This window comes from Delphinus delphis, chromosome 19 (assembly GCF_949987515.2).
Source record: "Delphinus delphis chromosome 19, mDelDel1.2, whole genome shotgun sequence".
Classification (NCBI taxonomy): domain Eukaryota; kingdom Metazoa; phylum Chordata; class Mammalia; order Artiodactyla; family Delphinidae; genus Delphinus; species Delphinus delphis.
The window spans coordinates 9,493,517-9,519,567 of record NC_082701.1 but is presented as its reverse complement, the minus strand read 5'-3'; the positions used below and the strand labels follow the sequence as shown (position 1 = coordinate 9,519,567).

The 26,051-nt window shown below is 49.6% G+C and overlaps 1 protein-coding gene across 1 annotated transcript in view; it reads right to left on the bottom strand.

Annotated features, from left to right (window-relative positions):
* Window positions 1-6,418: 6,418 nt before the first annotated feature.
* TNRC6C (trinucleotide repeat containing adaptor 6C) overlaps window positions 6,419-26,051 on the bottom strand; it is a 127,417-nt gene continuing 107,784 nt past the window's right edge. Inside the window, exons 14-23 of the mRNA XM_059996999.1 lie at window positions 24,483-24,566; window positions 24,071-24,302; window positions 20,703-20,870; window positions 19,165-19,356; window positions 18,544-18,687; window positions 14,695-14,811; window positions 12,683-12,877; window positions 11,853-11,923; window positions 11,199-11,338; window positions 6,419-6,960 (exon numbers count right to left, since the gene is read on the bottom strand). Coding sequence (XP_059852982.1) covers window positions 6,600-6,960; window positions 11,199-11,338; window positions 11,853-11,923; window positions 12,683-12,877; window positions 14,695-14,811; window positions 18,544-18,687; window positions 19,165-19,356; window positions 20,703-20,870; window positions 24,071-24,302; window positions 24,483-24,566 — 1,704 coding nt within the window. The 3' untranslated portion in view covers window positions 6,419-6,599. The remainder of the gene's footprint in view (window positions 6,961-11,198; window positions 11,339-11,852; window positions 11,924-12,682; window positions 12,878-14,694; window positions 14,812-18,543; window positions 18,688-19,164; window positions 19,357-20,702; window positions 20,871-24,070; window positions 24,303-24,482; window positions 24,567-26,051) is intronic.

Below are 26,051 nucleotides of genomic sequence, written 5' to 3'. Positions count from 1 at the left end.
CTCCCTCTGGTTCTTCAAGGCTGCTCTCCTTGTCAGGCCAGGGCCCTGCGGCCTACCAGATGCCCGAGGGGCCTCCCCTGGTGCCGGGCTCCCCATGAAGCAGACTCTGTGCGGCTTCAGTGTTGAGCGCAGGGCGCCCTCTTCTGGCCCCGCCCCCGATGGCAGGGATGGACCACGCTGCAGCTTCAGTCGCTGCCCTGCCAGCCTGTGCTGTGCGGGGACAAGAACGGGGGTGTGTGGAGGGTGACGAAGTGATGCTCTAGTGGTTCCTGGGGTGGGGGTGGAGGGAAAATATAGGGCGGGACCGGGGTGGGTCATTTGCTAGTAAGCCGTGGGGAGAGGAGCCTGCAGGCCGAAGGGCAGCCAGCGCCCAGGCCTGTGGCAGGAGCGGGGTCTGGCTGCCGTGACTGGTGGGGGGTGACCCCGGGTCCTGCCCGGCTGTGCTTGAGGAGCCTGTGGGATGCCGTGGACCAGAGGGTGCGGGGAGGAGGGGACGGAGCTGTCACAGCCCCAGCGCCCGCTGTCCACAGGAGCTGGGGCAGCGGCCGCCGTGGGAAAGGATGGGAGAGCGGCGATGGGCCCACGTTCCTCATCCCAGCGGGGAACCTGGGAGAGCAAACCTGGCCTGGGGGGGCCAGGCCAGCCCCGCAGTGAAGATGCCACTGCCATTAGCAGTGCTCCCAGCTGTGCCCACGCTAACCCCGAATGGTCCCTCTTCTGAGGATGGTCCCACGCAGGGTGCTCCTGCATTTGGCAGACGTCCAGGGGCAGACTGTCACCTGACTTTCTCGGGCACCCGACAGATCAGGCAGGATTCCTGGGCCTGTTGTGGCTGGTCCCAGCCAGGAGGTGCTTAAGGACCTCTACGAGTAGCTGGCCTGGGCTGTGTCTCCGGGCATGAGTGCCGCTGGGTGAGGTCGGGTGAGGACACTCGCCTGGGCTCTAGGGGCCAGCACCCCCGCAGATGTCTGCCTCTGTGTGAAGAGGATGCACTTTTGGATGGATGGACATAAACCGACCACATCCAGTCTGAGTTGGCACTGCCACCAGCTATGACTGGGCCCACTTCGCCTGCCTTGCAACAACTATGAGGTCAGTCAGGACGAGCTGCTGACGACAAATAGGTGAAAGGCCGGCGGGTATTTCTGCAGAAGCCACGTGTGATGGTCATTTGGTGGCCCCGGCTGTCGACTCAAGCGCCACCTGAGGAGTTGCTGTGAAGGCATCTTGTAGGTGCTCGGCACCCAGTCAGCTGGCTTTAAGGGTTTTATCCCCAGTGACGTGTGTGGGCCTCATCCAATCAGTCGGAAGTCCTCAAGAGCAAGGCTGAGGTTTTCCGGAGAAGAAATTCTGCCCAGGGCTGCGGCACCACCCTGCCTGGCCCTGTACAAATTCCAGGCTCGCCAGCCCTGCTACTGCTGCAGCCAGGTCTCCTTACAGGCACACCTGTCGCCCATCGAAGCTGTTTCTGATACACACGTGGCCTCAAGGTCCTCCAGCTGGAATATTCCGTGGTGGATCCTGTGTGGGGCTCACCCAGCGAGCGATGGCTGTGGAGTCAGATGGGCCTGGATTTGACCCTCATCAGCTCATGGCCTCGGGCACATTCTGTAACCTCTCCCAGTCTCAGTCCTCACCTCGTGGGGCTGTTGAAACAACAGACAGTTCTACACAGTGCTTAGCACCCTGCCTGGCACATAGCAGTTTTGCTAAAAAAAAAAAAAAAAAAAAAAAGCAAAAAGCTAGCTATGACTGCCAAATGAGACGCACTGAACTCTTGGAAATGGCTATTCCAGTGGGTAGGCGGCCGACAGTCTCAGCCTGACAGGCTCCCTCTGACACCGCCTCTGCCCTGGCTGCTCAGTGGAACCAACTGGGGAGATGTAAAAACTCTTGAGATGTGCCCTGGCACTGGGATTTATAAAACTTTCTGGATAATTCTAACACGCAGCCAGGGTGGAGAACCAGCGAAATGTCACTTAAGCCTGAGACTTCTGCGCACTTAGGGAGCATTTGGAAATGTGCTTCTGGTTTTCACGATGACTGGGGATCCAGGCTCCGGGGCCAGGCCTGCCACACGGTCTGCCATTCAGGGGACGGTCCCACACAAGCTAAGCTGTGAAAACTGATGTGTAAAGCTAGTAAGTTAACTACATGTTTCCACCACGACTCTTACATGGTTTCTCCGTGATCCACCCCATATGTTCTATTCCTGCAAAGAATCTTCTCGAAATGCCTTCCTGAGTGAACGCGTGCTCAGCAGCTCAGCTCCTCGGATCTTGTCGTTTATGCGGTTAGAATCAGTGCTGGCCAAGATGGCTCTCTCCTGGCCTCTCCTCTCCATTCAACAGTCCCTTCTCACATCAAGCTTCTACCCACTGAGCACCCTGCCTTCTTTCTTTGCCTTCTCCCACGGTATCGCCACAATGATTTTTTTAAAAAGTGCAGCTCTGAGCCTTGATTTTTCTCTTGATCCCAGACACCGAGCCTCCTTTTCACCTGTGGGTACCAGGAGCCACCTCCACTCCAGGCCATGAGGCCGTCGGTTGGCTTACCCTGTGTTCCCCACCTGTTCCCTACTTCCCCTGGGCCTGGGAGGAAAGTGCCACCTCCTCCATGAAGCCCGCCTCAACCTGGAGGCACTGGGCTTGTTCTCCTAGGAGCAGGCATGGGGCCGGCTCGCTCCCTGTAGCGATGCTGGACTCACGGGCACTGAACGAACACTTGCAGAAGGGCTGCTCACAGCTCCGGCAGGGTCGGTGCCTCCAGGTGCGTACAAGGGTAGGGTGTCAAGTACATTCCACTGTCCACATTCTGAGTTCCATGAGTTTCGTTCTAGCCTTTCGCTTCTCCTCCGGATGACGGCTCTTCTGCGCTTTCCTCCTCCGCTTTCTAAAGAGGCCAGTCAGAGCCGGGAGCTCGCCGTCTCGCCTGCGGGGGCCAACCCGGGTCCTATCTTCTCGATAAAACGTGGCCGAGGCACCTAAGAGTGGAGAGAAAAAGACACTCACTCTGCTGGTCTCTGAGCGGGGGTCACAAAGGACACTCTGGCTGGTTTTCAAGAGGCTGTCTTTACAATCCTGACGTGACAGGAGCACTGGTGCTGAACTTACTTAAGGTCATGGCAGGCGACCCAGGGGTGGACCTGAGAGCCAGACCCGAGTGTTCTGACTGCCGCCTGAACCCCGTGGGGAGAAGGCTGCTGCTGCTTTGCCCAGTGCCGTCACTTCAACTGTGCTTGTACAAGACGCTCTGTAAAGTTAGCTAAGGCTACTTTACCGAAACGAATGTCTAGGAAAAACAAAAGACCTTTTTTTTTAAAAAAAATTTTTTTATTTATTTATTTTTGTCTGCGTTGGGTCTTTTTTGCTGCACGCAGGCTTTCTCTAGTTGCAGTGAGCGGGGGCTACTCTTCGTTGTGGTGAGCGGGCTTCTCATTGTTGTGGCTTCTCTTGTACGGGCTCTAGGTGCGCGGGCTTCAGTAGTTGTGGCGCACGGGCTTAGTTGCTCCGTGGCATGTGGGACCTTCCCGGACCAAGGCTCGAACCCGTGTCCCCTGCACTGGCGGGAGGATTCTTAACCACCGTGTCACCATGGAAGCCCCAAAAGACCTTCACTACTCTCCTCTCTCCGAATATTTCTTATGCCCAAACTGGGTCATGGGTGAGAGCGAGCAATGGTCCTCGGCTGGGGCCACGTCCCACGGCTGCCCCAGATGACACCGGTTCCCACACGGAGCCGGTGGGTCCAGGCTCTACTGCACCTCTCGAAGACTAGTAATAAGATTTCAGTGTGGACTGCAAAACCACAAAACAAATGATAAGATCACAAGTCAAGCAACCAAAACTTGGAGGGTATCTGATTATACACGTGAACTCTGAGGACGGCATAAGACGACACAGGGAATTTCTTACACACAGTAGGACAACTCTCTCTCCCAACACATACAAAGTGAATTTGGATGACATCCGCCTCTGAAAAATAAAAAACACATTTATTTGAACAGCCAAGAAAAAAAATTGCAATTTATTAAGATTCAACAAAGCGTTGTACTTTTGAAAGCAACTTTCGGTGCATTTTCTTCAACAATCACATTCTATGAGGAAAAACATTAAAAGCCACAAACTTGTCTTTTAATCTCAGAGTTACAGACATCTTTAATTCAAAATAAAAGGTCCAAAGAAAAAAACCAAACCCACCCCAACAAAAAACAAAAACAGAGAGAATCTTTACTTCCATCCTCAATTTAAAAATATCAGTTTTCTACAACTCGATGCTAAATGCAGCATGGGAAGCTGTATGTCTGGGTGCACACGGGCACGCGCGCACGTATATTTGGTGTACATAACGCAGGGACGTGTACATCAAATATACAGAACGCATGTAATGGCAATGAGATGCACTTACTCTGAGGAAGGTCTGTTTAGCTAAATACACTACTGAACTTGAGAAAAAAGTCTTGAACCAGTTTGTGCATAGTTCATGATCCTCTATAAAACCAGCTTTTGTTGATCTGCAATTTTGCAGGAACTTTTTTTTTCTTTTCTTTTTTTTTGTTTTTTTTTTTGTTTGTTTTGTTTTGATAAAACCATTAAAAAGCTAATTAAAAAAAATGTAATGCACAAGTTTCCTGATCAAGCAGGCAGGGAGCACATGTTCATATATTTTTTTAAACATACTCAAGGGTATGTTACTCCATTGTCTTTCTTTCTTGCAAAACAATCAAAACATTGATCATTTTTAAAACATAAAGCAATTTTTAATATATAAAGCACTCTTCGAACATCTATTTCCTTTGAGTCCATTATTTGGTACATACGTAACTGCTACACGTTAGAGATTAGGTATCTTTCTTCTTTGTGTTTTTTTTTTCCTCTTTTTTCTTTTTTTTCTTTATTTTTTGTTTGTTTTTTAATAACATCTTCAGTGCTAGGAGTTGGGTTACAAAATACATGAAATGGTGTGGAGCTGCCCCTCGGGAACCCTGGCTTTCCTGAGAGCGCATCCGCGTGTGCAAGACAGTGACCACAACTCGTCACCTGGACGAAGGGGACAGTCGACAGAGTCCACGACGGTGGCCGGAGGGGAAAACAACACTGTTCAATCCCAGAGCTCTGAAGTAGCGGATCTGCATTCTGAAAATAGGTTTCTTTACGACGGAAGTCTTTTTTTTTTTTCTTTTCTTTTTTTAAATTCCTTTTTAAAATTTTTTTATTTTAAAGTCTGAAGGAGAAAAAAAGGTCTGTAAACAGGTGGGAGCCCGCGCCTCGGGCTCCTCCGAAAGCAGTCACAACCCACGTCCAAGTGCTTGTCTCCGTTCCTCCCGCGGAACCATCCACCTCTACAAGTATCTATGGCCACAGTTCAACGAGAGTTGTTTTCTCTTTAACTTTATATTCCAAATGGAAAAATGGTGCAATACTCTGGTAATAATTTTCTTGCATTAGTCCACGATAAAAAGCTGCTAAAGGTAGGTATACATATTATTTCTCCAGAGATATACACTGTAATTTTTAAACGCAATAACAGAGTCCTTGAGTAAACATTTACACATGAATTGTCACCGGCCCTGTCCTATGAATTCTCTTTAATGTATAGGATTAGCTAAAGGAAGGGCAGGGACACTCAGTGCAAAGTTAGAAGCTAATAATAACAAACGTTTGACCAATGCGCCAAAAAAAAAAAAAAGCACATACTGAATAAAAGGGAAAACCCACAGTTAAATCCCTCACACACTTAACACACACAGAAAGTGCGCACGCACACGCACGCACACACACACGTGCCTCTGTTTCAACACACACACACACATAGGCTGTGAACTTAGAAATTTTTCCTAGAGCCTGTTTCTGCGTACTGATGCCAACCTGGAAGTGTAGAATTAGACTTAGAAAGTGTTCACATTTCATTATTGGCCTGCTGGATTCAAGTATTTGCATGTTTGATATGTCTATTTTTTTTAACTTTTAAAAAATATTTTTTGGGATTAAAAAAAATGACATGAAAAAGTAATGAAACAAGGGTAATGTGCATAGGCGGCTCCGTGGGAACAGAGAACAGATCGCAGACCGCTCCTTCCGCTCGGCTCGCTGGTCTGGGCCGCCAGGACCGTGTCCCAGTGATGGACGCCAGCTCCCCCTGATTACGGGGTCCGCCTCTGGTAATGTGCATAATCGTCACAGGCTCGTTTTAAATAGGCTTTCTCGTCTCCCTCCCTCCCCTCCCCACCCCCTTGATAAAATAACCCTTTCCAGCCCACAATCTGAAAAGTGCCCTTCATGATAGAACTATTCTAAGCAGCTTTTATACTTAAAAAATCAAAATGACAACACACCATACAAACATAAGACGACACAAAATAAAAAGCTGTGAGAAGCATCCTGTCATTACACATGACACTGACCCAGCGCAGCCCGCACTGTCTTGGGAACAGTTCGCAAGGACTGCGGCCAAGGTTCGTCTTCAGTACTGGACAGAGGTACTTGAAAGGGCTGCCGGGCTGCTCGGGTCAAGCGGGGTCCTCAGCGACGCCCGGACTGGAAAGGGTCAGCGTTTCTTCCTAGTGCTGATGACTGCGGTGCCCACGCAGCCTCTCCGGGCTAGATGGACTCCCCACTGAGAAGGTCGCCAGGAAGCAGAGTGTTCAGCGGGGTGGGGCTTCCGATGACCCTGCCATCGTCGCTACTGGGGGGGCCCCACAGGCTGCTGGAGTACTGGGGGACCCCGCCCCACAGCAGGTCGCTGCTCCCTTTGCCTGCCAGGCACGGGGCGTTCCAGTGGCCAGTGTCGCTGCGCACCAGGCCGTGGGAGCTGCCCGAGGCGCCCAGCCGCGTCTGGCTGGTCCCAGCACTGGGCTGCCAGCTGGAGGTGGGCGGCAGTGCTTGGCCTTGGGCTAAGAAACGGTTCACTTCTTCTTCGCCAGCAAACTCGGCCAAGATGGTAGTGTTTCCCAGAACACACCTAAAAGAGCAGGACAGCAACGAAAATAAGAGCTGGTTTTTTGAAAAGATACACAGAATTGACAAACCTTTAGCTAGACTAACCAAGAAAAAAAGAAGACACAAATAAAATCAGAAATGAAAGGGAGACATTACAACTGATAACACAGAAATACACAGGATGTGCCAACAAACTGGATAATCTAGAAGAAATGTTCAAATTTCTAGAAACATACGATTTACCAAAATTGAATCATCAATAGAAAATCTGAATGGACCAATAATGAGAAAGGAGGTTGAATCAATAATCAGCTGATTACTCCCAATACAGAAAAGCCCAGGACCACAGATGGTTTCAATGATGAATTCTATCAAACACTTAAAGGGGAATTAACATCAAATCTTCTCAAACTTTTCCAAAAAACTCAAGAGGAGGGAACACTCCCAAACTCATTTTATAAGGCCAATATTATCCTGACACTAAAGCCAGATAAGGACACTACAAACAAACAAACAAACAAAACAAAAAACAAGAAACAAAACCCCAAAAAACACACACAAAAAAAACAAACAAAAAACCCACAGACCAATATAAATGAATATAGATGTAAAAATTCTCAAAAAAGTAAAGATTCTCAACAAAGTACACGCCGGTTAAGTGGGACTTATCTCTGGGATTCAGGCAGGGGTGATGGTTCAACATATGTAAACCAATAAATGGGATACACCACATTAACAGAATGGAAGATCAAAATCATGTGATCATCTTAACGGGAGTAGAAATAGCATTTGACAAAATACCATGTCCTTTCAAAAAAAAAAAAACAAAAAAAACCCACCATGTCCTTTCATGATGAAGACTCCTCAACAAATAGGGTACAGAAAGAACAGGCCTCAACATAATAAAAACCATACATATACACAAAGCTAACATCATTTTCAATGGTAAGAGGTTGAAAGCTTTTCTTCTAAGGTCAGGAGCGAGACAAGGGTGCTCACTCTCACCTCTTTTATTTGATATAGTATTGGAAGTCTTAGCCAGAGCAATCAGGCAAGATAAAGAAACAAAAAGTATCCAAGCTGGAAGGGAAGAAGTAAAATTTATTTGCAGATGACATCATCTTACATAGAGATAACCCTAAAGACTCCATCAAACATCTGTTGGAAGTAATCAAAGAATTCGGTAAAATTGCAGAATATAAAATCAACACCCAGAGAGCAGTTGCATTTCTTTCTATACACTAACAATGAAATATCTGAAAAAGAAATAAAGAAAAAATCCAATTCACAATAGCATCAAAAACAATAAAATACTTAGGAATAAATTGAACCAAGGAAGTGAAAGATCTACACCACGGAAACTACCAGACTTTGATGAAAGAAATTGAAGAAGATACAAAAGGAAAGCCATCCTGTATTCATGGATTGAAAGAATTAAAAATACTTTAAAAATATCCATACAACCTAAAGCCATCTATAGATTCAATGCAATCCCTATCATATTCCAATGGCATTCTTCATAGAAATGTATAAACAATCCTAAAATGTGTATGGAACCACAAAAGACCCCAAATAGCCAAAGCAATCCTGAGAAAGAACAAAGCTGGACGCATCAAACTTCCTGATTTCAAACAACACTACACAGCTACAGCAATCAAAACAGTATGGTACTGGCATAAAAACAGATACATAGACCAATGGAACAGAATAGAGAGTCCAGAAATAGATCCCCACATATACAGTCAACTAATATTTGACAAGGGCACCAAGGATACTCAATGGGGAAAGGACAGTCCCTTCGATAAATGGTGCTGGGAAAACTGGACGACCACATGCAAAAAAATGAAACTGGACCCCTACCGTACATCACTCACAAAAATTAACTTGAAATGGACTAAAGACTAAACATAAGACCTGAAACCATAAAACTCCTAGAAGCAAACATAGGGAAAAAACTCCTTGACACTGGTCTTTGCAACAAAATTTTGGATATGACAGCAAAAGCACAAGGAACAAAAGAAAAAAATCAACAAGTGGGACTACATCAAACTAAAAAGCTTCTGCACAGCAAAGGAAACCATCAACAAAACGAAAACACAACCTATAAAATGGGAAAAGTATTTGCAAACCATCTATCTGATATAGAGAATATCCTGTAACTCAAATATATAGAGAACTCATATAACTCAATAACAAAAAAACCCCAAACAATCTGACTAAAAAATGGGCAAAGGAACTGAATAGACATCTTCCCAAAGAAGACACAGAAATGGCCAACAGACACATGGAAAGATGCTCAGCATCACTAATTATCAGGGAAATGCAAGTCAAAACCACAATGAGGCATCACCTCACACTAGTTAGACCGGCTATCATTAAGAAGACAAGAAATAACAAGTGTTGGTGAGGATCTGGAGAAAAGGAAATCCTCCTACACTGTTGGTGGGAACGTAAATTGGTTAGCCACTGTGGAAAAAGTATACAGGTTCCTCAAAAAATTCAGACTAGAACAACCATACGATCCAGCAAGCCCACTTCTGCGTATATATCCAAAGGAAATGAAAATAGGCTACTGAAGAGATAGATATCTGAACTCCCATGTTTACTGCAGCATTACTTAAATAGTCAAGATATGGAAACAACCTAATTGTCAACAAATCAGTGGCTAAAGAAGATGTTTACACACACACACACACACACACACACACACACACACACACAGATACAAACAGACACACTGGAATATTATTCAGCCATGAGAAAGAAGGAAATCCTGCAACAACATGGATTAATCCTGAGGGCCTTATGCTAAGTGAGATAAGTCAAAGATAAATACTGCATGATATCAATCATATACGGAATCTAAAAAAGCCAAACTTGTCGAAACATTCGGGAGTAGAATGGTGGTTACCGGGGGCTGTGGGTGGGAAATGGGGAGAGGTTGGTCTCAGGGTACAAATTTCCAGTTAGAAGATGAGTGAGTTCTGGGGAGCTCATGTACAGCGCGGTGACTACAGTTAGCAATTCTGTATCCTTTACTTCAAAGTTGCTGAGACAGTAGATCTTAAACGTTCTCACCACAAAAAGGAAATAATAATCATGTGCCCTGATGTGGGTGTTAGCTCCCACGGTGGTAACCACATTGCAATATATAAATGTGTCAAATCAACACTACACTCTAAACTGATACGCTGTTGTATGTCAGTTACATCTCAGAACAAAAACTCAAAACAAACAAACAAAAAAAGCAGAACAGGGGTCATGTGAGCAGAGCAGCTGTGTGTCTTCCTGTGTTCGCCTCGTTGGCGTTCCCCCCTTTTTTTTTGCAATGGGAAAAGGGCAGCTGGAGGCTTCATGTCACAGGCCACCCAGAAATGGTCCTGCAGTTTACGTTTTAGTATAGCTATTTCCAAGGCCAGATTATGACCTTTTTTTCTCACCTTAGACTTCTAGCAGCTATGTTGTGTTGGTGTAGAGAGCACATTCTTGAGGAAGTGCATGAATGGACCATTAAACTTGGGCATCATTTAGGGTCAGTGCAATTTTATACCCTGGGCTAAAAATAGGAATGATTAACTTCTAGGGTCCACACTCCAAGTGATGTCGCTGAGTAGGTCTACTCACACATCTTATCAAAAGCATCCTTTAATCAGGGGAGAGGAGTTGGCTGCAGGGACCACTACGAGGCCCAGCAGTGGGTCTGAATGTGTCGTATGCCTGGAGACATCTTCTATGGACAGAGCATCTTCTATCACTGGGCTCTACATGTGCTCTCTTGGGGGACCATTTCCCTACTGGGTGCGGGGGAGGCCGAGCCACGGCACTTCAGCAGCAGAAGAAACCGACACGTCACAAGACACCTATTACGGGGTGAATTGTGTCCCCCCCAAATTCATATGTTGAAGCCCTAAGCCCCAAGACTGCACTGTGCCTGTATTTGGAAAGAGGTCTTTAAAGAGGGAATTAAGGTAATATGAGGTCAGGGGGGTGGCCCTAATTCACTTAGACTGGTGTCCTTAGAAGGAGAGGAAGTCAGGACGCAGACACACTCAGGCTGAGAGACTTGAGGACACAGGACTGGGCAGCTGAGTGCAAGCCGAGGAGAGAGGCCCCGGGGGCAGCCGACCCTGTCCACACCACATCGGACTTCCCGCCCGCCCGCGGTGCTCTGTGGCTGCGGCCCCAGGACCCACCCACAACGCCCAGCCCCCGCACCACCGGGCTGCAGCCAGGGCTGCGCAGGGCAGGGGAGGGACATACATGTGCAGGGACTTCTGGGCCTTGGCGGCTTCCTCCTTGGAGCTGTACCGGACCACGGCGTTGCCTTGGGTTAGGTTCAGGTGGAATGTGATGAGAGGCCCGTGCTGCAAGCACAGCGTCCGCAGGGTGGAGCCATCGATCTGATTAAGGAAGCAGAGGGGCGGGAACACGCGTCCTGGGGATTCTTCACTATACACGTTTATGAAATCCAGGTGCACGGTACCTTGGGAAGATGTCTGTCCTTGAAAGGGCTTACTATATGATTATGATATTAACCTTTTGCACCTTGTAACTTACTGTGTAATTTAAAATCTTGGACATTTCAGTTATAGTTTCTGAGTTGGGCTAACAGAAGAAGGAGAAAACCCTGCTTTGGTTCCGACCCCCTCTCTCCAGAGCACATCACACAGAGCCTCGCGGCCCCCGACCCTGGGAAAAGTGAGCGCAGGCCAAATGGTTCTGGAGCGGGTGCAGGTGAGCAATTCTGTTTATAAGGGGACACTCTTTCAGCCTCGGAAGAGTGAAAGGTGAACAATTCACCAGCAACATGGTTAAATGACCCATGCTGCCGGCGCTGCCTCTGGGCCATGAGTGAGGCCTCGGGTCACCGACAAGGCCCTCAGGCCTGGCGATGCCCCCACCGGGTGCCTGTACCTGGGGCGTGAGGTTGCGGAGAACGAGCCAGCTGCTTGTCCTTCCTGAGGTGTCAGTACTCCAGGCAGAACCTGTGCCCAGGGAAGAACCCGGTCAACAAGGCTGCGGTGAGTCAGACAGCTCTTCCCGATGCCCTCCCGTCTCACCACACGGACGCAGCACGGGCCGAACCTGTGCTCCAAGCCTTTCCCAACCCCCGGAAACCAACCCAGAGTCACAGTCCCTGCAGACCCCTGGGAGGCGGGTGTGGTGGCAGAGACTTGAGAACTGCCTGGAAGTTCTGGTCTCCTCCTCTGCCCCCCTCCCCCACAGCTTTATAATCAATGCTCTAAAATCCCACTTGCTAACAAAAATGAAGCAGACTTGCAGGGCTGGCTTCACTCTCGGCTTCTTAAATGCCCTGTGCACCCGGCTCGTCCCCGCAGTTCAGCAGGGGGCCGGGAGAAGCCTCCAGAACTGCAACTTAGGATGGGGTGGTGCGCTCACACTGGGAAGCGAGACCCTCGTGCTCGTTGATCGGGCCTCTCCAAGGGCCCAGTGCGGCCCCTCAGTGGGTGCCGAGACCGCCCGCCGGGACCTCCTGGCTCCGAACAAAGCTGTGTGTGCGAGCACCCAGGGCTGATGCTGAAACACAGGCAGCAGAGCCTGGGCCCAGATAATCCCCGAGGGTCTAGGGCGACTTGGCCCCTCCTAAGCCCTCCCAGGGTCCAGGAGTCCTTACAAAGGAGCTGCAGGACAAAATGATAGGCATCTTCCCTAAAGGACAAGCGGAGCAGGCACGGACACCCCCGTCCCAGCCACCCCGTTTGGACACGAGAACGGACGCGTACCCGAGGAGTAGGAGCTGGTCCAGCCGAGGGGACTGGCTCCCCAGGTGGAGGAAGGCTTGGGATTGGTTAACCCTGGAGGTGGCCTTGTGGGTGCAGTAGTGTTTCTGGGCACCTTCCACAGTTCATGAGACAGAGAGGCTTGTGTGTGAGAGGCAGGGCCAGAGGACCACGTCGATTTAATGTCTGACAGTTTACCTGGAAAGGCAGAGAAGTGGAGCATAGGCATTCCTGAGACAGAGAAGGAAAGTCACGGCAGCGCCTAGGGAATCACACCAGGCGCTCTGGCTCCAGAGGACTGCGTGACCGGAATGTAGCACCAAGTCAAGCTCCCACACGAGGACCACAGGCATCCTCTCTCTTGAATTTCTGCCCAGAGACACAGTCTGCTGGTGTCCGGTATAGATCTTGCCAGTATTTCTGATACTTAATTTGCTAAATGTGCCAGACACGCGCTTGCCACCCAGAAAAACTGCATTTTTGTAGTTCAGTGTTAAAGCTAAACTTAACAAATTCTGCTGGGACACATCTTATCTCATAACAAACTACTCAAGGTCAAGAGCTTTTGACGCCATTTCTTTAGGTGTCAGTCCCCTGTCAAAGCAACGCCCCCTCTGACATAACCCGCCTGAGCTCACGCTGACCAGCGTCATCTTTGCGGCTTTGAGACTCGCTCCCCATGCCTATAGAAACGGGTGTGGCCCAGGGCTGAGCAGTCTGGCATCTTGGCACCTTGGCCGGGGGAAGCCTGCTTTAAGGCTCTTGGGGAGAAAAACCAAAACCAGTAATGACCACCAGCTCCAGCCCCTCCTGTGCCCGGGGCACCTGCCACGCCTGCTTCAGCAGCCCAGCGCTGCGAGGACAGCAGGCAGAGTGGTCACTGTCACCATGCTCCTTGGGCAGCAGGGCAGCACCCAGGCCGGCACAAGCCCCGTGTGGAGCGCCTCTGCCACCCTGGCGGCCAGGGTCCACTGCAGCTTCACAACAACAAATGCTAATCTGAGCAAAGGCGTCACTGATCAGAAAAAACAAAACGCCATAAAAAACTGCCTGAGATATGGGAAGACGGTTTTGTTTGCCCATCTCTTTAGCCAAATGATTGGGAAGCACTAAAGGCCTAATGCATCCCCTTTGTAAACATCAGAGGGAATAAACATTAGAAGGAATAGACATAATCCAGCAGCTCTTTTTCTCTCTTTAAATAAGACGCTAAAGTACATCAAAACGACTTTCTCCCCTAGGCACTGGTATAAAAGGAATTCCTACAGCATTCTTACATGGATTTAAACAAAGGCTGGTGGAATGCAGAAACATATTTGAAGAAATGTATAAACAATAAACCCTCTTTACTTAAGTTCCACCTCTTTTTATAAACCTGTACTGTACACATTCTGTTTGTGTGTGTGTCCATTATCTCTATCCTTGTCTTAAAACTTCCAGATAACAATTCCTTTGAAGTTACTATGACAAACAATTCTCAATTCTCCTCTCAGCCTAAAAGAAATTTCTAACTTGAAAGACTCGTAAGGTCTACACTGAGAGAGGAACAACCCAGGCCCTGCACTGATCCCAGAGACGGCAGTGAAGCACGGGGCTGCTGTGGCCTCCTAGCCCCTGGTGGCCAATGCAAGTTAACAGCAGGTCCCCAGAGGTGGCCGCCTTCACGTCTTTAAGCCTCCTATACCCCTGGTCTCATGGCTACGGCGGGAAGGGAGGAGAGGGGAAAGCAGCTGTGTCGCGTCCTGCCCTGGGGAGTTCACATAATCCCCGGATCTTCGTGACAGCCCACGGAGGAGGTGTCACCATTCCCACTCCACGGGGGTGGGGGGTGGGTGGGAGCAGTGGTGCCCGAGGCCCCACGGCTGCTCAGCAAAGCTCAGGCCCGCTCTCCATCACACCACATGGCCTCCCAGCTCAGGGAGGAGCAGACAGACCACCAGGAAAAGCCAGGCCATCCGTTTTGTTTGCGGAAAGAGAGAAAAGGCTACCTGCAAGTCGAGAGGCCAGGTGCGTACCTGCAATACTAGGAGCGGGCACAAGGCTGCTGAGAGAGCGACTGTAGCCGGAGGCAGCGAGCGGCCAGGCACTCGAGGAAGGCAGTGTGGCACTCTGAGATGACGGTGGGGAGGACCCTGCAGAACCAAACGCGGCACTAAGAAAGGTGAGCACGGGCCTGCGGGGTGAGCCGCTCAGCTTGGGCCTGAGAGTCCTAACAGCCAAGAACCAATGTCCTCCTAGGCTGCCGTTTGAGCAAATGGTGGAAAATGAGAGCGTGACGCGGCCAAGACCATGGGGAGGAGAGGAAGACACGGGCACACCGCCGCCTCTGGGGGCCCGGGGCCCTGGGAGAGGCCGGGGCGGGGTGCGGGAAACCAGGCAGCAGGAGGGAAGAGAACGACCACCGAGTGTTTACAACAACACGTCCAAGTTCGGAAGGATCCCACGGTTTCCCCTTCCAAGTAAGATAAAAATAAAAACACGGGGCCAGCTCCACCTTTTCACACCTCCAGCAAGATCCATAGAGCTGTAAACAAAACTCCAAGCTTTCTGTTACAGATTTTGCCATAAAAAGACCAGCGCTTTTCCTAACTCGAAAGGTCTCACGTATCCCATCTCCCCCATTCGTATTCTCTTTTGAATACGGGAATAATGAGGAGAAATGTGTGCTAGTAACTGTGTCACTGTGAGCTATCGTGTCCCCAGAACTGCGGTTCCCTCTGTTAAGGACCCTGTTCCTGCTCCTGGGAGGGGGGCTGACGGGGTGTGGCCCCCGGAGCACCCCTGCTGGTGCTGTTTCCATGTCACCCCATCCGTTTTCTGAGGAAAGCAGGAAGCCAGGGAAGAGGGAGGATGAAGCCGTGGTGACTTGTGGGTTACAGCAGGATGGATCAGAGCTCTTCTGACTTGGCAAGTTACTCGGCCAGAGTGTGGAAGCTGGCCGGGGGAGGGGACAGGCGCACACAACAGTCTGGCTGTCAGGTTTACTACCGTGAACGGAATCTCACAAGACACGGGCCCCTGACGCAGGGCCCCAGCCGGGATGGCACTGAACAACGTCGGGAGTACCCTTCACTGGGACTACCAGGCGTGTGGCACCTCCCAGACTTGTGCGGTCTACAACCTGCACAGCTGTTTACAGCTGCTCTGCTGTAACTGACCTCCTTAGAATATGGCATGAGAGCGGATGAACATTAAAATTTATTTGTAATCTGCAGGTCTTCAATTTTGAAAGATGTCAGCTTTACTGACAACCTAATCGTAGTTCCTGAACCCTCTGCTTCCATCTACCAACAAAATGCAATCAACCCAAGATCCCAAATTATAGACTATTTAACCCTACGTGGCATTTCTTTTATAATTAACAGTAGGATACTTAGATTTTAACAGTGTTCTAGTTTTGACATTTTTAGTTTAATAGTGGAAACTGTCCCATAAAATTCTGGTTAATTTTCCTTTTCATATCAATTTGTCAGGAGATGGCACAGCTGCATTTTACCATTCTGGTTGCTATTCACCTCATAAAGGTTAAAACTATAAATAACATCCAAACAAATACTGGGCTAATTTAAATTTTTAATATCAAATCAGAACTTAACACCAATGACAATAAATAAAAACAAAAATGCAAATAAAAACCCAACACCTAGTATACTCAGTAAAAAAAAAAATTCCATTATGAAAGTACGTAAAATAAATAAGCCAACAACAAGAGGCCAGTGGCATTTCTCACTCTTTTCCTTCTAGGGCACATTTTCTCCATTTTTTTTCTCTGTATTTTATTTATTTGTTTATTTGTTTATTTTATTTTTGGCTGCGTTGGGTCTTCGTTGCTGCACGCAGGCTTTCTCTAGCTGTGGCGAGCAGGGGCTACTCTTCATTGTGGTGCGTGGGCTTCTCATTGCGGTGGTTTCTCTCGTTGCGGAGCACGGGCTCCAGGCGCGTGGGCTTCAGTAGTTGCGGCGCGTGGGCTCAGTAGTTGTGGCTTGCGGGCTCTAGAGCGCAGGCTCAGCAGTTGTGGTGCACGGGCTTAGCTGCTCCGCGGCATGTGGGATCTTCCCGGACCAGGGCTCGAACCCGTGTCCCCTGCATTGGCAGGCGGATTCCTAACCACTGTGCCACCAGGGAAGTCCCTTCTCTGTATTTCAGATCAAGCTGGTCACTCAAAAATACGACAGGCTTTTGTGGCTGGGCCCTGAGCAAGGTCAGCCCCTGGGGCGCCTGAAGGCCCTCGAGTGTTGGGTGCGGCACGTGGGCCCTGGAGAGGGGCGGTCAGCGAGGTCTGGCCTTTGCAGTTTACTTCTGGCCCTGCGGCTGTGGTGCCTTTTGTAAATAAGTTCTACATAAAGATCCGTTCATCCCGCCCCTTCTCTCAGATAAACAAACCAGGAGGTGGGGGAGCCAGGGCTTTCCGGGGCGAGGCCTGGTCACGGGGTGGAGGAGGCGCTGTCCCAGGGCTCCAGCCCCAGGAGGTCACACAGGGCCATGTGAGGCTGCAGGGAGCTCTCTCTGTCCTACAGCTGAGGTCCCGTTTCAGCCAACATCTCTGAGGCTGAGCTTCCCTCTGCCCTGACGTTCGTCTCATCTGCTCAGCTCTGCCCTCACAACTCCCCTGCCCCTCCAGGACGCCTGTGTCGCATCACGGCACACGCATGCGAAGGCGGAGGTGGCCCACAAGGCCCCAGGTGCCAGGGACCACGGGCTGACCATCAGGCACCAGTTGGGAAGCTCTGCTCTGTGCCGAGCAGCCTCGACTCTTTCCAAGGTCTTCTACTGCCCTGATCGGCATGGCTCACCCACCCTCCACAACCTCGAACACGCTGACCCACCCGGCTGCCCGGCTCAACCCTGCGGCCACACGCAGGGTGCCGAGGGGCGACGGCCAAGTCTCACCTCTGGCTGTGCCACCCCCCGGTCCCCACCACCTCAAACAGGCTCCACGTCCCACAGCCTCTCGTCCCCCGTGCCACTCATCCGTCCCTGACCTTGGGGTGGCCTGCAATGTCCCTGCTCTGAGATGCAGCCGCCTCGCGACACGAGGAATGCACGGCACTAAATGGGAAGGTGATCTGTGTTTATGGCGCCTTTCTACCCGAACCACAGGCACGCAGAATCCTGTCACTTGAAAGAACCACTGATAAGAACGGCCTCTCCCCCACAGGCCATATTTAGGTAGGAAACCTAAATTAATGTTTTGGGAAATATGCGAGTGGCCTTATTAGTGCTGAGCCTCTCTGGTAAGCTGGCTATTCTCTCCCATTATTAGAATTACGAGGATAAAACTCCATCAGCAACGGCACTTACAGAGCGTCTTCATTTGCAGGCCTTAAGGAAAGGCAAGTTACTGCCCTTCTCGACACTGCATTTGAAATCTCTGTTTATGTTCTGTAACCTTGCAGCTCAGCTCATCACTTGCTCTGACTGGATCCCGAAGTCTGAAGAGGGTGTGCCAGACCTTACAGCATCGGGAGCTTGTGCCAGGAAGCAAGTCCTGGGGAAAGATCTGAGGCTTTTTACCAGACTCTTTGAGGAAAGGAAAAATTGGCTGACATGGATGAGTAAAGGGTCAGTTCACTTCTAGCTCAAAGAATTTCAAGTGGAAACCTTTTTCTTAAAAAGCATGATGGTTAATATTGTTATTTTATAAGACAATGTTTATAAAAAACGATGTGTTAATAAATCCAGCAGAGACACTGAACCCAAATCGATTTCCATTTCCCCGTAAGCACTACGTTGCATCACACGGCAAGAGAAGGCTCCCAGCGGACGGGCCTTGCACGCCCCAGCCTCACCACCCACACCCTCCCGCTGCCCTGGAGCGCCTGCACGGAGACCACTGCATGGACACGGGCGGGGCGCCCCCTCACCTCCACTCTTGAGGAGGTAGCGGTTGACATCCTGTATGGTGGTATTGATGGTAGGCCCGGTGGGGACACTTCCAGGAGTGACGTCGGGGTCATTCTCGGGATCTATATTCTGAAGTCCTTTCCAGGGAACTCCAGGATGGAACTCTGGAAAATTCCAAACAAATGAAAATCAACACATGAGTATTAGAGCACCTTCATGTTGCTTCATGATAGCTTATGGAAATGTTTATAATCTGCTAATTAAGTTAAGAGGCACACTTTAGACTTCCTTTAGTAAATCATCAATCCTTTGGAACAAACTAAGTATTATAGCCACCACGCTGGACACTAAGATGGTGTCCAGACGGGAGGATACAGCCCAGACATACTCTGACCGGACGGGACACAGCGCCCCTTCCCCTCTCTCCTTCCACTGAACCGAGGGCTGCAGAAAACCCTGTGATGCCAACCACACCCACAATTTATCTGATGAATGGATTTCCAATGAAAAAGCCAAAGCTATGGGGTTAAGGCTTCCAGGATTCTCAGCTTGGACCCTGGCTTCTACTGGGCCTAGTCGTTCCCATAGGCTTGGCGTGTTCTGATCGGCTGCCACAGGGAAGCGTGCACACTCTTTCTTACCTGGGGGCCAGTTGATGCTGGAGCCATTTGAGATTTTATCACTGTCAGATTTGGCACGTGACCAGCTATGGGGAACAGCTACAGGAGGACTGGCTGGTGACTCACTGCTCTGGATTAAATCGTACCGGCCATAGGAGTCGTCGATGGAGGACTTAGCTGGAGGCCCAATGCTCAGACCTCCAGGGATAGCACCTGGGGGGACGACAGGGAACAAAGAGCCGAGTGAACAGGGGACCCCGAGTCCCTGTGCTGGGCGCCGGGCCTTGCCCTTTGCACAGGTGCACGAACTGTCAGACTCGGTTTGGCCAGCACCTTCTGGGGGAAGTGACTATTTCCGTTAGCCCAAACTTGGCCTTGAAAGACAAACTCTTTAAGAACTGTTTCAGTTGTTTAAGTTGGAATTCTTGATAAATGCATACCCACACCACGGTGAAGCCCTCTGGGGACAGCCTGTGAGTCCCTGTGGTCAGCTCCTGTCCTTGTTGCTGCCTGTGTCCCTTCCCCAGTCTGCTGCCCTCACTATGGAAGGACAAACAGGCATGTGGACTCGGAGGCCTTAACCCCACCCACCCTGGGCGACTGAGCTCTCTCCTGCCAAGGGAAGTGCCCAAATAGCACGTGACGATTTTCTTCTAGAATTAACCATTAGGAAAAATTTTCTTTTTAGAATGCCTTATATCAAGAGAGAATTATACACCCTATTAATTTCCTTTGCTGTTTATGCTACGAGGAATTTAAGAGCTAAATTTAATGCAAGTGAGATCACCTCCTACGGTTACTAGCTTTTTTTTTTCCCCCCCGGCCGTGCCTCGCAGCTTGCGGGATCTTAGTTCCCCGGCCAGGGATTGAACCCTGGCCCCAGCAGTGAAAGCGCCAAATCCTAACCACCGGACCACCAGGGAATTTCCTGGTTGTTAGCATCTGCTGTTTCTCTTTTCTAGGCATTAGATTTTCTATTGTGTTTTATCATTTTATGGAAAAAATTTTCTCTTAGACAAAGTTTTGGTTGAAGATACAGATACATGAGTGTGCGGCCATGACCTGTACTCTTCGTTGCTCTGGGGCATTTTCAATTACTTCTTGGTTTGTAGCTAAGGTGTGAACGTTGAGGCTTGGAGAGGTTTGATCATTGACTACCTGGGATCTGACACACTCTGTAATGAAGTGGAATATATACGTTTAACTTACTGAGGTAACACTGGTTTCTGACATCTAAGTTTCACGGGTGTGACACTGCATTTCGACTTTTGTCTACACCACAGGGTGCTCACCACCAAGAGCTTAGTTTATACCCGTCTCCACGCAGTTGACCCCCTTTCGCCGTTTCGCTCTCCATCCACCCCTTCCCCTCTGGTTACCACTACTCTAGTTCCCTGTATCCCTGTCTGTTGTGGTTTGGTTTGTTCTCTTGGAATATTTTCTATGCAGCTTTCAGCACTGAACTCTTAGAAGGGAAATGCAGTACGAGTAACGAAACGAGCATAACCAGCGAGTAGGAAAGAAGTGACCAGACTCCAGGCACCTTGGCTCAGACGTACCATGCTTGCTGGGGTTCTGGTCGAGTGGAGAAGCAGCACCGGGTAAGTTATCCATGGGGTTGGGATGTGTCCACTGAGGGAGGCGTGACTGGGACTGCGATGGGTCCTTCACTGATAAACCACCAGTCATGTCCATGCTGCTGACATTCATGTTTGGGTTCAGTCCAGCTAAAAACAAAAACGCTATCAGGATACGTCTGCTCTTCCTCTAAACGTTTACTTTCTAAAGCTCTCCTAGAGAATCAAACTAAGTCTTAATTCACAGCCAAATATTTTAAATGTAACTTTTAATGCTGGAGGAAAAAAAACCCCTTTTTGCCTTTTTAGTAACACACATCTGTAGGAATCTTATTCCTAAATTAGGGGGACGATGGTAACAAATAGTCTTTGATTAAGTAAGACCAATGATTCTCTTCATTTTACTCGCTTTGGTGCCAAACGTGGTCCTGAAGCTTCTCAGTCAGAGCCCACAGAAAAACAGAACAAGTCCAAACAATTAGGAAAGTCTTTTCTGATCTCAGGGCACCTTGTGCAAACTCACCAGATCCAAACCAGTCTCTCAGAGACGTAAACGGTACCCTAAGGTCCCACCGACAGAACAAGCTGGTGGGGAGACCCCAAATCTGCCTTTAGTGAACTCACTTTACAAAAGGCTGCTCTTAAGGAGTTTATGAATTAAACATCAAACTCCCTTAAAGGACTTGAACTATTTCAAAGTGTGGGTGCTGCCGTCTGCCCTGGCTGGAATGTGAGCTGATCCTGGGTTTATTTCTTACAGCTAAAAGCAGGCATGCACTGGGGCACGTGACAAGCGCCCTCACTGTGCCGGGTTAGTGGAGAGAGATGAGGGGGACGATAGCAAAAAGGCTGAAGTAAAGAGTCGCTGATGGGACACCCGTCATGAGCTGAGCAGGCTGCTTGGCCGGACAGAATGACCAGTGCAGGTGTGACCCAGTGTTTCCAGGCCATTTCTAACCTGCGGTTCCCACACCACATGTCCTGGTACAGAGCAAAGGTACTGAACATTTTTGTTCTTAACTTTAAATCAAGAGCTTCAAACTCAAATGCCCGTATGGGCCAAGCAGGCAACACAAATGAAGGTGATGCGGGCCTGGTGGGGACAGCGCCCGCCCTGCTACAGGTGCTACCCATGCAACCAGTGAATGGAACACAGGCCCAAGGCAGCCATTTTCAAGAGAAGCCAGAAGCCACTTTTGGTTGAAAATTTCCAATTTTTAAATGTTGGCAATCTCACACACACACACTGTGCAGACCTAACCGAACGCCCATGGGAGTCCGACACCACTGGGGGCTACCTTCACCTCCACCCACACAGACCCAGTCAGGTGAGGGCACAACCGTTAGGACGGGCTTCAGACTGGCCTCCAGAGCACCCCAAGCCCCATGGCCGGGCCCCACCCTCCCCGTCTCGTTTCTTTCTGTTCCTCCCTCCACTGGCAGCCAGCCTGGCCGGCCCTCGCCGACACCGACGGCCTCTTCTTCCATGCGAGGCTGGCTCTGCTCCACTGAACTCTACTCGTTTGAGGTCCACGCTTAAACCCTGCTCTGATTCTTCTTTCACCGCGCAGGGTGACCAGGCACTCTCCCTTCCCTAAGCTCTGCAGTAACCACGTTGCACTGCCTATGAAGGCTGGTTTTCGTTTTTATACGCCTGGTCTTCCTGGGAAGACGACAAGCTCGGGAGTCAAGACAGCATCCGGAGAAGAGGCTGCACAGGAAGGAAGGCGGACGGGACTTAGAGCTGCTGAGGAAAAGGGGTGAGAACCAGCCAGAGAGGCAATTTTACAAACTAACTTGCTTAAACTTTATTAGCTATCTATTTTAACACATTTATTTTTAAACTTTAATGTGATTATAAAATATTATCCGAAGTATTTTTCATCAATTTTGAAGATTCAAGGCACTAATCTTTTCACTTGTAAGAAAAAGCGTTTAAGGGTAAAGATTTGTGTACTACATCCTCTAAATATAGGTTAAGAGGACAGATGGATACTAGGACACTAGGAAGCTGCAGCTAAACATTTCAGGACAATAGATGGAACTGAATTTTCTTCTAAAACAACTATTGTTAAAAAAGAAGTATTTACATAAGTAGCCAACATTCTACCAAGTGCTTGCTATTACAAAGTACTTTGCCTGTTAGTTCACCAAATCTTTAGAAGAACCCTATGAGGTAAGTATTCCCACTTTACAGATGGGGAAATTGAGGCAAAGAGCTGCCAGGCAGCTTAGTCGTGGGGGCAGTGTGGTGGCCTGATTCCTAAGGCAGGTCTTAACTACTAGACTATTCTGCTTCTTCAGCACAGAGGAAAGTAACGGATGGGACAATCATGAAGGGACAGAAGAACCGTAGTTTAGCATTTGTCAGTTTTGTATTAAAGACACACCACACTGGTTACATGTCAAGGAGACAGTGCTCATGTGATCAGAACATAGCTCTCAGAGGTGTTGGTAGTATTCCACAGAAAGGGACATCATTAGCCGAGATTCGCTGTCACTCACCTGGCCTTTGACCCTCTGGATATGTATTTCTCAGGTAACTAATTCCCTTTGCCCTGTAGCTTCAGACTCTAACAGTCAGCCTGACAAGCCTGAGGCGCTTTCACCCACTTCTGGATCCTTAGAGCAAATTACAGCTGACCCTCGAACAACGCAGGGGTCACAAATCCGGGTATGACTTTACAGCCGGTCCTCTGTGCCTGCAAACTCAACCAACCGCAGGTCACGCAGCGCCGTTATTTACGGGAAAAAACCCATGGGTAAGTGGACCACGCTGTTTCAGCCCGTGTTGTTCATGGGTCAACAGTATTCCCCGTACGATCACTTTCCTGACACAGCCCTTCTGACGGTCTTCAACGTCGTAACCTGTGTCCCTCCTGGTGACCTCGAGGGCGGCACCACATCTGCCACTGGCCTGCGGGTTTCAAGTGCTGGGCGGGCGCCCTACCGGTTGGGGGTGAGGGTGTGCGTGTTGGTCTGGGTGAGTACACAGTCGTGCTCTGCACTACAGGACTTGTGCGGGCAACCATGGCTTTTTAAGAAGTGCCTGGTTCACGGAAATCTGCATACCCTTCCTGTTCCCAGCAGTTCAGGCTGGAGAGAGCCAGGGACGGAACAAAGCGCCGATTCAACAGTGGAGAGGAGATCATTCTGGTGCTACTTTCAAAGATTTTATACTGAAAGCACTTATGGGCGCAGCAAAATTCTTGCTCCGCGAAGACAGCTAGGGTCCCTCCCTTACGAAGGAGACCTGAGACAGCCTCGCTCCGGTTTTGCCTGGAACTGCATTTCTGCCCAGCTATTTCCGCCCCGCCAGGCGCACGCGGTCGGCGTCGACCCGGACTCACCGAGAGGGTAGGGAGCGAAGGTGCTGGGTGAAGACTGCTGCTCTTTGGTCTGCAGGTCGGGGAGGCCGGGGGCCTGGGGGTGGGGGGGGAAGCTGTCCAGGGCCGATTTGCCTGCAGAGGGGTGCAGAGACAGGGGCGGCGGGGGCGGGGGCGGCTTCACGAGCAGGGCCTGGGCCAGCTGGCGCTGGTGCTGCTGGATCTGCTGCTGCAGGTTAGTGATTGTGCGCGCAACCTGCGGGCGGGGACGCGCGGTCAGCGGGTCGGGAGGGCCGCCGGGGCCGCCCTCCTCCCCAGCCCAGGTGACGCCGAGGCTTTCAAAACGGGAGGCTGAGCGAGAGAGAAGCCAGTGACAAGTAACAGGCCAGGGGAGGTGACAGCTAGCGACCCGCTGAGCCACCCGGGGGGCGCCTACTTGCTGCTCCTGTTGTCTCATGGGTCCGGAAACGTTCCGCTGGGCCTGTAGCATCTGCTGCTGGATCTGTAAACGTTGGTACGCCTGTGGACACAGACACAAAGAGAAGCGTCCCACGCCTGTGGACACAGACGCAAAGAGAAGCGTCCCACGCCTGTGGACACAGACGCAAAGAGAAGCGTCCCACGCCTGTGGACACAGACACAAAGAGAAGGTCCCACGCCTGTGGACACAGACGCAAAGAGAAGCGTCCCACGCCTGTGGACACAGACACAAAGAGAAGGTCCTACGCCTGTGGACACAGACACAAAGAGAAGCGTCCTACGCCTGTGGACACAGACACAAAGAGAAGCGTCCAGTGGATTATAAGAAAGCCTCAACAAAGGCTTCCACTTCTGTACATTAGTGTAAAAAAAAAAGGCACAGATTCTCGGTTCCCTTACCATCCTGTGGTTTAAGCATAGCGTGAGGCATGAAGCTTTTTCAAAAGGAGACATGTCTTTCCAAAACCTTTCTCGTGCACAGACTTTACAAAGTAACTCAGTCAGTACCCCTGTTTAGTGCTGGTAATGAGGTTTGTCAGCAAATATTTTTCAGTTAATGAAGAGATCAAAATTCTTCTGCTCAATTCATACAAACTAAAAATAAAAAAGAAATGAGGGGAAAATAAAAATTTTTTTCCCCTTATAAAGATGCAAGTTGTCCAGAATGGCTCAGACCATGTGGCAGGACAGCAGTGATCGGCGGCCACAGAACAATACACGTTAAAGGGCTTGTAGCTACCAGGAGCCACGTGTGGCCTTGGTCCACAGGGAGCCTGAGGTCCAGACGTGGCCACTTCTGCCACACAGACCCCGTCCACGAAGCCAGCGAGAATGATCGTCAGATTCTTCCCACCATGAGGCAGAAGGCCGGATCATTTGTTTCGAAAGTTGGCTGAATACTGTAAATTTTTTCTTTACAACATGGATTTTTTTGGGACGTTTTGGGCAAGAGGATTTATTGAAATAGAATCCAAGTAGAAGTAGAGATTATACTACTAGAAATGCCTCATTAATCTGTAAATTAGAGAGGAATAAAATACTTCACTTAAGTGAATCCTTACAGGCTCTAAAACTTAACCTTAGGATGTACTGAAATATCATTTTACCAAGTTTTCTGGAAAAAAATGTTAAAACAGTGTACATTGTTTTTAAAACAGAGCAGAGTAAACATAATCCAACATTTTCTTGGTATCTTTTACACTACAGAGGTCAATAAAAATTATGTATAAATAAAGGATTCCAGAACATCAGTACGACTGATAACGAGTTCTGTCTCCCGTCAGAATCCAGCCGTCCTCTGTGTTATCAAGGAGTGGAAAGCTGTTTTCCTCTGCAGTGACAGCTCTAAATAGCACGCTTCTCAGCTGCTCCCCGCTGAGGCCGGCGGTCCCTTCCTGGCGCTGGCGGTAGCACACCGCGCAGGGGCCTTGCAGCAGGACTGTGAGGCAGCTTGGCTCCCTTTTCCGAGTGAGGTCCAGTCCCGGTCTGGATCCCGTGCCCAGGGCCCTGGGTACTTAACTGCACT